General features: G+C 44.8%; 1 protein-coding gene across 1 annotated transcript in view; it reads right to left on the bottom strand.

The window, feature by feature from the left end:
- The window catches only part of LOC123240266 (vomeronasal type-2 receptor 1-like), a 16,089-nt gene extending 4,768 nt beyond the window's left edge, over window positions 1-11,321 (bottom strand). Inside the window, exons 1-5 of the mRNA XM_044667696.1 lie at window positions 11,064-11,321; window positions 8,651-9,523; window positions 5,132-5,359; window positions 2,902-3,025; window positions 606-621 (exon numbers count right to left, since the gene is read on the bottom strand). Coding sequence (XP_044523631.1) covers window positions 606-621; window positions 2,902-3,025; window positions 5,132-5,359; window positions 8,651-9,523; window positions 11,064-11,321 — 1,499 coding nt within the window. The remainder of the gene's footprint in view (window positions 1-605; window positions 622-2,901; window positions 3,026-5,131; window positions 5,360-8,650; window positions 9,524-11,063) is intronic.
- Between the last annotated feature and the right edge of the window lie 1,077 nt (window positions 11,322-12,398).

Genomic DNA, 12,398 nt, shown 5'->3' with positions numbered 1-12,398 from the left:
CGCCAGGACTCAGCCAAGGACAATCATCACTTCTAGTTTTCTTACTCACCCAAGTCTCAAACTATTGTAAGTTTGAGAAGTTATGCTGTAAGTTTTTGTGGCTGGTGCTTTAAACCCAAGCTCTAGCAAACTCAAACAAGGCTGTTGCTCTTTCTGCTCTCTTAAAATCAATACAAGCGGGGGCAGCTGGATGGCTCAGTGGATTGAGAGCCAGGCCCAGAGATGAGAGGTCCTGGGTTCAGACCCAGATGAGAAGTCTGGCCTCAGACACTTCCCAGCTGTGTGACCCTGGGCAAGTCACTTGACCCCCATGGCCCACCCTTACCACTCTTCTGCCTTGGAACCAATACACAGTATTGATTCTAAGACAGGAGGTAAGGGTTCAAAAAAAATAGGTTTAATAAATTAAAGATGTTCTTCAAAAAAAAATTAAAAAAATAAAGTTCTAAAATTCATGAAAGTCCCAAGATTGGGGGGGGGGGGGCGCAGCTGGATGGCTCAGTGGACTGAGAGCCAGGCCTAGAGGTGGGAGGTCCTGAGTTCAAATCTGGCCTCAGACACTTCCTAGCTGTGTGACCCTGGACAAGTCACTTCACCCCCATTGCCTAGCTCTTACCACTCCTCTCTTAGAACCAATACACAGTACTGGTTGTAAGATGCAAGGTAAGGGTTTAAATTTCTTTTAAAAAAAATAAAGTCCCAAGATGGTGTTTTGGGGCATCTTCCCAGATTAATCTGCCTATCTGTATTAAAGATCTATTGTTTTTTTATTTTATTTAATTGATTAATTAAGAATATTTTTCCATGGTTACACGATTCGTGTTCTTTCCCTTCCCTCCTCCCAACCCCCTCCCGTAGCCAATGAGCAATTTCCTAATATTTGTACTAAGGTGATTGTTTAGATCCTGCATCTCCAATCATATCCCCATTGACCCATGTGATCAAGCAGTTGTTTCTCTTCTGTGTTTCTGCTCCCACAGTTCTTTCTCTAGATGTGGATAGCATCTTTCTCATAAGTCCCTCAGAATTGTCCTAGATCAAAAAATCTATTATTAAAATGACTTTGGTAGTTCTTATTTTTTTTTTTAATTTTATACCCTTAACTTCTGTGTATTGGCTCCAAGGCAGAAGAGTGGTCAGGGTAGGCAATGGGGGTCAAGTGACTTGCCCAGGGTCACACAGCTGGGAAGTGTCTGAGGCCAGATTTGAACCTAGGACCTCCTATCTCTAGGCCTGGCTCTCAATCCACTGAACTACCCAGCTGCCCCCAGTAGTTCTTATTTTTTAAGGTCAATGGGAACAATAGCATAAAGACTGATTTAGTGATCCACCAAGGGCAAGAAGAGATGTGACATGCCCTAAGGCTAGAAAGAATTTCAGTTGGAGCAGTAATGAATGAAATTCTTGGGAGGCTGTAGTTTTAGTTTTAAAATATAAATTGATTAATCTGTTGCTCAAGAAATTCCAACTAACTCAAGGACTTCCTCACAGTTGGAACTGATGCCATAAAACCCAAGCCAGGCAGCCAGGCAAGAAAGAGAGAGAGAGAGAGAGAGAGAGAGAGAGAGAGAGAGAGAGCGTGAGAGCACAAAGGCTTAATCCTGAGCAAAATCAGCAGCCAGGGAGGAGAGCTGGACCAGCCAAAAAAAGGGCCAACTTCTTGTTGGTCAAGCCAATATATACCCTTCAGATATCAGTATTCAGTCCTTTCCCCAGACATCTCTGTTTGGAGAACAATCAAGCAGGGAATGGCCTTGGAGACCTCAAATCCTCCTTTACCACTTTATCACAGGAAGAGGAGGGTCTGGGAGAGGACGTCTAAGGGCCTCTTCCTCCCTTCCATGCAGGGGCACAGCACTTACATCCCCCCAACAAAACAGCTTAATCAAGCCCTTGTTTACAGATAAATAGGAATCAGGTCTCCACCTTATATCTAGACAAAAGAAGGAAGAACCCAGCCCAGTTTCAGAGCCTGGGAGAGCAAGAATTTCTAGTTTTTTAAATCCACCTGCTCTTGGGGGCCAAAAGAGGAAACATTTCCCAAAAAATATCACCATTCAATATTAATTTTCCTCAAAGCCAAGACTCAAAGGATTTCTTAAAAAACAGAGGAGTTTGTATTTGATTCTGGGTGCTATAGGAAGTCACAGATGAGACCACACAGGTTATTTGACTTGCCTAAGGTCACACAAGGAGTAAAAGTAGAGAGTTCTTTGTATTTGTAAACCTCAACACCAACAGGGTCCTTGGAGCACAGGAGGCACTTACATTTCCTCATTGAGTGATTCTTCAGCATCTTTTGCAGCACTATTGTTAGTTCTCACTTCCCCTTTGGATCCTCCTCTCCCTCCCCAAATGAGGATAAACTTGATCTTTGTACCAAATAAGCAAGTCCATATAGTTCTCATATGCAAAAATATATGTCTCAATTTGGCCCCAAGTCCATTATAATTTTCTCAGGAGATGATTTATCAGTGGTACTTTGGAACTGTGGGGGGGCGGGGGGGGGCTGTTTTCTCTTCCATTTAGAATATTGCTCCTGGGGAAGGAATGGCCCTGAGCATCACTGTTCTGCCCAATACTCTCTCTTTGCATGGAACCAAGTGATAGCAATTGGTGAGGAATATCCATGTTTGCCATAGAGGAATGAGGCAGAAGTTTGCATTAATTATCATTTGAGAGGTTTTAGTTATGGAAATAAAGCAGTGATTTTGTTCTAAAATACAATCTCATCATAGACACAGAAAAAATAATTTTCAAATTTTCAGAAAAGGAAAACAATAGAACAAAGCTCATTTACCTCTTCTCTTACATTAAAAACAAAAACCACCCTCACTGCCACAAAAGCAAAGTGCACCCAACCATCTGTTTCACAGAAGGCAAAAGGCAACCTGCCTCTACCTGGGGTTCGGGAGACATGGCCATCTGCACACGGGAGACAATCGAAACAGCATATGGGCTCCCCTTGACGAATCCCCTTCCTGGTTCCAGGTTTACAAAGATCGGTGCACACTGAATGGGGAAGCTAAAGAAGACAAGTACAAGACATAGACTTTTAATTGACTCCATTAATGAGACTGAAACTGGGACGATAGGAACAAATCCAGGTCTAGAATACTGTGAGAGTCCTTTGCCCACTTCCCTCTCTCCTCCTCTTCCTTCATCTCCCCAAGTCAGACGAAGGGTTTGCTCTGGAGAAGAGAACCCAGAAGTGGAAAATCCAGCATGAAGCCTCACTACCAACTCTGCCTTGTGGCTCCCTCTAGAACAGGAAAGAAAGATGGACGCGACTCCAACCCATCTTCCATGAATATAGTCTGTGTTTCTGTGTCTGTTGCCCTTGGAAAGTGGAAAAGGGGCCATGGCTCAGGGGGCAGAAGAGCCAGGCCTGAGGTTCCCATCTGGCCTCAGACACTGCCTTGGAACCAATACACAGTATTGATTTAAAGACAGAAGGTAAAAAATAAATAAATAAAGACAAGGTAAATGTTTTGTTTTTTTTAAAGATGAGGTTACCTAATTAAGTCATTTTCATAACTTTGCTTTCAAGTTCCATCTCCTCCTTCTCTGGGATCTTCTATAACCCTCTTCCTACTGGCCCACTTCCTTCGCTCCTTAGGCAAGCAAAGGTCATCTTGAATTTGACCAAAGTCCTTCCCATGATCCCATGATTCCCATGAAGCTCAACTAGGCTGACCTTTCTCTCTCTCTCTTTCCACCATCAAACTTCTTAAATGAATAATTTGTATCTTCTGTCTGTTTCCTCATGAACTATCATTTTTTCAGCTTCTTGTAGTCTGGAATCAATTTACCAGTCAAACCATCAAGTCCATCCCTGCCCTTGTTCTGAAATGGCTGTCTTGGAGGCATTCTCCTGCTCACCAAATTCAGGTGTCTTTTCTTATAAAAATTCGTTCTCCTGGACTTCTCATCGACATTTGATCCCAGGGACCAAACCCTCCTTTAAGCCTTCTCCTCTTGGACTTCCTTAGCAAAACCAGCTGTCCTGCTTTTCTTTTGTGCCCTGTGTTTGCACTGGAACTAGTCCGCTGGCCCTAACGTCTCCTCCCCATCACCCCTGGGACCTTTGCTGCAAATACGTGGTCTTTTGACCTACCTTCATATCCCCATAATCTCTTACCCAGAGAATTCATTAATTTTAAGTCTTGAATTTTCATCTGTGTCAAGATCTTCCTCACCAGCTAATGTAGGCTCTTTGAACTATGTGAAGGGGAGCCAAGGGAGCCAAGGGGATGGAAGGATTTGGGTGGGGGGAGGTGTGATGTCAACTGGAGAGAAGTTGACCAACAAGAGATGTGTTTTTGAAATGATGCCATGGTCCCAGAATGGGTTCGTGCAAATGGTGGCAAGGGAAGGTGAAATAGAAGAATGGAAGGAGGAAAGGTAAAAGGAGGGGTACCAATTGGCTGAGGGACTGCCAAAATCTTAGCATGACCCTGAGGCCCACTCTGCCTCTCCTCCCTAGCTCTCCCAAGAATTCTTCTGGAGCCAGTGGCAGGTTAAGGAGCCACCCTCTTCCCTGCCCACTATTCTTTTATAACACCAACACAATTGGATAACCATGACCCTGGTATTTCAAGAAGGCTCAAAACTATATTCCTGAATGGGGCCACCAGCCCATCAGCTTAAAAAAGCTCAGCTTTCTGTGAAGTTGTAGCATTTGGTTTTCCTGAGAACTGACAGCACCGGAGGGACCCCTGGACCCGTGTTTCTATTTCCCCTTGACCTCTTCCAGCAGCCCTACCTTTCTAACCTGTACCTCTCTCTGTGAGACTGATAAAGCTCTCTGATAAATCTCCCCAGGGTCAGGGCTGAGGCTGGGAACACTAGCACTGGACTCTTCTTGCATCCCCAAAGAGGAAGCTCTCCCTACCAATGAAGATTAACATCTGCCCAGCAATTAATATCAACTTAGAGAGTTATTTAAATGAAAGTAAAGTTTGAACCTAAATCTTCTGACCTAATAGATCTAGAGTTCATTCTTCTACTTTAAGTGATTACTAATAAATCTTATAAAATATAGTACTTGGAGTTATGGACATTAATTTAAATTTTATAATATCAAAGTTCTCTGTAAAAATACTGAAAATAAGAATCTAAGGGGACTAACCTTCATTGTTTCAGTATTCCAGAATACAGATGTGTTTTCCTTCATGACCAGCTCATGTTTGGATCTTGTGAACTGGAATTTCCCAATCTTCACAAAGTCGACTTTACCAGCATCATTTAGTTGCCAATTCAAGATGTCATAATATCCGGTCACATCTCCATTTTCATCAAGTTCCAATTGGACACCATCATGGGTTGTAAATTTAAGTGTTTTCATGTAGTACATTAACTAGGAATCAGGTGACAGTAACAGAAGTTTGTCAGAATCCTTGTAGTTTAGAAAACACGATTTTATGATTTAAAAAAAAGCAAACGATTTTGAACCTGGATAGCCATTTGTGAACTTGGTTTCCCTGCTCTTAATCATTTACTATCGGGCTGTATTAGGATGAAGGAGAAGGTATAGTATCAATATGGGTGGACGTTGAAATTGTCTTTATGGACTTCTTTTTTTAAAAAACCCTTACCTTCCATCTTGGAGTCAATACTGTGTATGGGCTCCAAGGCAGAAGAGTGGTAAGGGTGGGCAATGGGGGTCAAGTGACTTGCCCAGGGTCACACAGCTGGGAAGTGTCTGAGGCCAGATTTGAACCTAGGACCTCCCGTCCCTAGGCCTGACCCTCAATCCACTGTGCTACCCAGCTGCCCCCTTTATGGACTTCTGAGTAAGAGAAAAAGGGGAATTGCATCACATCCAATGTCAGGCAATGAATAGTATTACTGAATATTATAGTGAGACCGTTGTATGAGATTATAGGATGTGAAAGTGCACAACAGGTGGATGAGGATGGTCTTCCAGAGTAGAAGGCAATGAAGTACCCCTAATCACTCCCATCCAATTCTGACCACATTCTTCACTGAAGCTTAATCCTAATAGGACCATAATTCAATACTACCTCAAAGGGCCAACCTTTGTACATTCACACCGTGCTTTTGAACACACTAAAGATAGATGAAAAATTCTGGTTTTGAAGTAAAAAATATATAAATAATTTTTACAATTTTTAATTAAAATATGTATCTCACAATTGTTTTATTAAAGTAAATTTGCACAGATAGGAAAATTATGACAAATTATATTACTTTAAAATTGTTTTTTTTTTAATTCTTTCAAAAACTGGCACTAATGATAGGTCTGATCCTTCTAGTATTCATTCATTGAATCACAGAGCAATAGGACCTCCCAACTGGAGACTACCTCCATAATCATCCAATCCAACCCATACCCACCCAAGATTCTCTTCTACAACACCCCCAAACAAGGGTTCATTCAGGCTCTATTTGGAGACCTCAAATGAGGGGCAGCTCAACCACAAGAGAGTTCATTCCTCTTTGAGTTAGATCTAATTGCTAGGGAGGTTTTTCCTTGCCATTAGCAGATTTCTGTTTCTCCTCATTTTCCCTAATTCTGTCCTCTGAAACTAAGCAGAGGAATCTAAGTTTCTTCAATATAGCAACTCTTCAAATATTTGAAAGCACATTTTCCCCTCCCCTGCTTAGGTCTTCTTCTGTATAGTCTAAACAGCCTCCATTTTCCCAACTCATCTATTGTCCAGTTGTCTTGGTACCCTGATTGCCCTTTTCTGGATTCCATCTCTGCTATGCCTTTCCTAAAACATGGTGCTCAGAACTGAACATAGCTCTCTAGCGGTCCCTGGGTGAGGGCCAAATGTAGGAGAACCATGATCTCTCTGGTTGTAGTCATCATCCCTCTTTGAAGGTAGCCCAGGTTAATCATCAGCTCTTCTGGCTGCCCCTCACATTCCATCCTTTCAATCTCCTCGTTCTTTTCTCACAGGAATTGTTTTCCTCATCCTACATTTGTGAAATTGATTCCTGGAGCCCAAGAATAGGAAGAAAAATCTTTCTCTAATATAGTTTATGTTATTCAACTCAGTGCCATTGGTCTAGCCAGAAACAGTCTGGATCCCAATTCTTGTCCAGCATATTCACTCTCCCTCCCATTGGGTGCTATTTGTGGGTCAGGTGAGTGTGCACACTATTTACGTCATCATGCACACCACCGATTAAATTCTCAGCCAGCCCAAACAGGGCCAAGAACAAAGCTCCAGGGAATACCACCAGAGCTCTCCCTCCAACTGACACTGAGCCATCTCAGACCAGTCATGAAGCCAGTTTCCCATTTGCCAAACTGTACTATCATCCTGTCCACATCTCTCTATATTATTTATATAAGAATGTCATGACAGACTTAGGACATTGCCTTAGAATAACACTAAGGTAGAAATTTGGTCCTTTTCTGAGACTGAGTTTTTGATGGGATGCAAAGGGGGAAGAAAAGACAAAAGGAGGAGGTGTCTGAAAAGATGGCCAATATGGGATCATGTAAGACACAGGGACAACTCAGAAGTAATATTTCACTTACTTCACTGCTATCCCTCCAGTTTTGACAATTCTTTCACCCAGTGGCTGCCTTGTGCATGTGCTTCTGACACAGAAGAAAGCAGGATTTAGCTAAGGTCATACAAGTTCTCTGCCACCTCGCTCCAGGTAGACGGCTAACATGACGGCCTCTTTAACTACGTGCTCCAAGCCAAGACTTCCCAATCGGTGGTCCAGAACACAGTGGGAAGAACTCCCTGGCAGAGCAAGATAAGTGCCAAGCTTTTCTCACTGTTCTGACCCCATCTCACCATCCTTATGACCTTGCTGGTCATTCATCGATGCCTCTGAGCTCCTAGACAAGGCTCAGCTGAGAGCTCAACCTCAAGTCATCCTTTCTATAGAGTCCTCCCCTTCTGTTTCATCCCATCACTTTATTACGCTTGAGCAGAATCTTTTCAAAGGACTATGGATACCTGCCCTTCATAGGGCTTCATAGATCCAGATTCAGAAACAGAAGGAATCTTTCCTCTCCTGTGGGCCAGTCTTTTTATTTAAAGAAGAAACTGGAGCCTGGAAGGAGGTGAAGTCACCTAATCAAGATCATCTAACTAGGAAGTAATAGAGCCCAACCCCATCCTCTGATTCCCAATCCAGCCCTCTTTCCTCTAACCCACTTGGTCTCCATGAAAAATCATCGGGACAGAGCAGCCGGGCTTAGTTCCATTTAGACTCCAAACAATATCAAGGAAGATTATGAGCAATAATGACTCACAAAATAACAAAAGTGTGTTGGAGCAAGAGATCCAACGAAGCCCTATCATTTCAAGGGAGTTTATGAATGAAATAGGAGAGCAACAAACAGATGAGAAGCTGAATAGATCAGCCAAAATTCTAGTGGCGATAAGAGGATGTCTACGTTTGAGCTCTAGCAGCTCGTGATATAGAGTGCCGTCTGGGAGTTTGGACATCCTCCCACTGGACTGTTCCCTGATGAACACGAGCAGAGACCCTGCCTTCAAGTGTGCTACAGAAGAGGAGGAAACACCATTCTAACTAGGGCGCTCAGAAAAGGCTTCGGGACACGGTCCCGCGGCAGGTTCGTCTCCCTTGAGAAATCCCAGTACAAAAAGTTGGGGCCGGGTGTGAGGAGTAAAGAAGCGAAGCGGACTCCTACCTGCCAGGGCTCAAAGTCCTCCAGGTAGGCGCACGTGTTTCCTGGCAGATACGGCCCTTGTCCTTCTATGCACCGACTCATCTCATCCAGAGCGTAGGCCAAAGCGTAAACTGCGTTTTTCACGTTATTCGTGATGCGGAGCTGGGACACGTCCAGGTAGGTGTTTTCCAGGTCCTCCAGCCTCTCGTGGCCGGTGCAGAGTTTGTCGGACATGGAATAGACCCGGTTTTCTCTCCCGGTCATGTTGACCCGGTGGTCAGAATTGTAGGGCACGCTGCTGTTGGGCCAGGTGCAGTTGAAAGCCGTCTGCCAGAACTCGATGGTAATGTTGTCGCTGGGGTCCTTGCTGGGATGCACGTCGTAGAGGAAGTCTCGCAGGCCCGGGATGTCGGACCTCGGGATGGCAAAGCCCACGGTTCCCCCAAAGTAGGGGAAGTATTCGGGCTTGGCGATGAGGGAGGAGGTGATCCAGGCCTCGCTGGCGATCCACGTTCTGTCCGTGATGTTGTTGTGCTCGATCTCTAGCACAAAAGGACTGAGGTCGATGTCGGACGTGTAGAGCACGATGACGGTGGCCGTAGAGTTTTTGATGGTCTCCACCACGTTGGCCAGCTTCTGCTGGTTGTAGATCTTGGGGATGGTTTCGGAGAAGGCGATGCAGAGGCCGGCCTTCTCTATTTCCTCTTTGAAAATTTTGATGCCGTATTTCCCGTAGTCGTCGTCGGCCGCGATGGTGCCTATCCAGACCCACCCGAAGTGTCGGATAAGCTCCACCATGGCCAAGGACTGGAACTTGTCACTCGTTATTACGCGCACGTAAGCCGGGAACTGGTATTTGTCGCTGAGAACTGAGCAGGAAGAAGCGTAGCCAACCTACAAGGGAATAATTCACCTCATTAGCACCAAACAAAAGAGCTTAAACAAGCAATCCAGGCCCGGCCCTCGGCGTGCTCTAGCCTTGTCCCAACCCGATCCAAAAGAGAAAAAAAGGTTTTCTTCCGTCATACTCCACACGTGTTTTAGGAAGCACCTCCTAGAGGCCAGGCACGAAGCCAGGCTCGGTGGCTACAAAGATGATCCCAAACAAATCTCTGCCCTTCTACGAGCAGATTCCTTTATAAAGACAACCCTTGGCGAAGCTCCCTGGAAGCGCTGATGGTCCTAAAAACAACAGCAACAATAAGAGCTGACACTTCTAAAGCAGTGCGAAGTCTCAAAAGTCCCTGGCTTTCCCTATTTCCACTTTTCTTGCCTAGCCCAGCATCCACAGCTCAGTGAGGCCCTGCTGTGTGCAGAGCAGAGTTCTAGACGCTGGAGGAGATAAAGGCAAGGCAGAGCCCCAAACCCCTCGATGAAGCCTTCTGCTTCTCCTGTACATGCCAGTAATACTGGGCAGCAACACAACGGCCCTGCCTGAAGGTTGGCCTCTCCGGGGGCAATGACTGTTGCTGAGAGGCCTTTTGCTCGGCCCACACAGATGACAGAACTCTGGCATTTGAGAGTTAGCAGGAACCTCAGAGATTACCTAGACTTTGGACAACCTGAGAAAGGAATGGACCATCCAGACTTGGCCTGAGTATATGCAGGATGAGGAAGAGGAATGCACTGCCACCTACCCAAGGAGCCCATTCCATCTGGTAGAGGGAAAGAAGTCTAAGTGGAAGGTAGTGTTTCTTTAAGGCAAGTTAAAATTCAGTGCTTTGACATTTCTGCCCATTGTTTCTAGCTCTGCCCTTTGGGGCAATGACACAGGTCCACGTGATATCCCTTCAAATACTTGGAGGAACCTATGATGTCCCTCCTTAGTATTCTCTTCAATGGGCTGAACATCTTCCATTTGTTCAACCAATACTCATACAGAATGGACTCAAGAATCTCATTTGGAGCTGTCCAAATATCCGCCTCTGAATAAATGCCCCAGGTTCATCTGTCCAGAGCAGAGTCTGACTGTCACTTCCCTGACTGTCATTTCCCCGAGTCTTGGGATTCTTTTATTTGGCTTAAGACCACACTGATTTTCTTGACTGCCAAATCACACCATGAACTGCTAATTCCCATTGAGTTTTAGTCCCCTAAAAGCCCCAGATCTTCAGATGAAGTTTTGTCTAGTCATTACTCTGCCATCTTGCACTCATGAAATTAAGACAATTAAATTTGACTTGCCTGGTACGAGGACAGAATTGAATTCGGGTCTTCTTAGTACTCTATCCATTGCATCACTGACCTGCCTCAGAATTAACTTCTCCCAAGTACCCAAGGGGAGATGCAGAGCCAAGGGAGACAACGCTACCCCTTCCTTTCCAATCCCCTAGCCAAAAAATAAGGTAACATTTTCATGTGTGCCACCATCTCCCTCAAACATAGTTTGTCCTTCTTTTCTTGAGCCCTAGCATACATCCAATTCTTGAGGTACCTGAGGGAAGTAGTAGAGGCCCAGGACCCTGGAAGTGGCCACAGATAGGGCAGATCCTCCTGCTCCAACAACCCCAGCCAGGGGGGCACCAGCACTGCATCGAAAGTTGGGCTTGTGTTCATCCTGTCCCGTCAGGAATGACAATGTCCCTTCCATGGACTTGGAAATGGTGAAGCAAGAGTCAAAAATCTGGTAGCCTAAGGTGATATTGGGCAAGATATCTTTCCTTTGGTTGATCTCATTGAGTGTATGGATCATGGTTTTGGTCCAGCGGAAACCTCGGAAGTAAAACCTGGGGAGAAAAGAAGAGGCCAAAGGTTAGGCGACGTGGAATTGCCAACTTCTTCCTGCTGCTCCTAGTGACAGCATGGAGGCACGAACCTTGTTTAGTAAGAGCTTGGTGATATGGAACGAAAGCCTTACGAATAAGAACTAGTTTGTCTTCAAACTGCCAATGTCTACCACCTCCCAGCACAAGATAGAGCATTATAGATCAGCCAGAGAGCCAGCCTCACGGTCTGGAAGGCCTGGTTCAAGTCTCACCTGTGATGACTACTGACTGTAGGGCTGGGCAAATCATTTAATTTCTCAGGGGACTCTCTAAGACTATAAATTAAAGAAAAAGTGTTGATCTATATGGTAAAGGAATCCTCTTACTAGGAGTTCCTATTCCAATGAATCAAAAATCTCCCCTAAAAAATTGATTAAGGATTATCTTGCTTACTAATAATTATTTATAAATGCTTACTAAATTTCAAATGTCTGTTTGGTGCATCACCCATCTGTTGGCTCCTTTAGAATTCAGGTCAGAAGGTTATTGTTGCTCATGAATGCCATATCAGAGGAAATTCCCCAACTATTCCTCAAAATGCCAAAGAACCAGATTGGCACATCCCCAGAGACAGAGCTCTGACTCAGGATGCAGTGACTGGAGCCTTAGCCCAGAGTCCACACATTAGAGAATGCTCATTGGGGCTACTGTCCCTACACCTGCAAGCTCTCTGCTAGCCCTGAACTATACAACATGGGCACCCATGCCCACACCTTGCTCCCTAGCTGGCCCTGGGCTGCCTCTGGATAAGCGAGTAGAAATCTCTGCCACCAGTTCTTAGAAGTTCTCAATGGAACTGAAGGGGCTCCATGGAAAGATCAAAATAGCCAGTCACTACTGAAAGAAATGGCTCTTTGGCTGCTTTGGTCAACAATGATCTCTCCAAGACAAGACTGGGGAAGAGATAGAGCCAAGGATGCCACTAGAAATCTTAAGCATGTTGGTCTTAAAACCAGTAAGAAGAAGAAAAGGGGGTCCATGGGAGAAGCAGGGAGAATATAACA

The sequence above is a fragment of the Gracilinanus agilis genome, chromosome 3 (genome assembly GCF_016433145.1).
Source record: "Gracilinanus agilis isolate LMUSP501 chromosome 3, AgileGrace, whole genome shotgun sequence".
Lineage (NCBI taxonomy): Eukaryota > Metazoa > Chordata > Mammalia > Didelphimorphia > Didelphidae > Gracilinanus > Gracilinanus agilis.
This window is presented reverse-complemented; position numbering and strand designations above follow the sequence as displayed.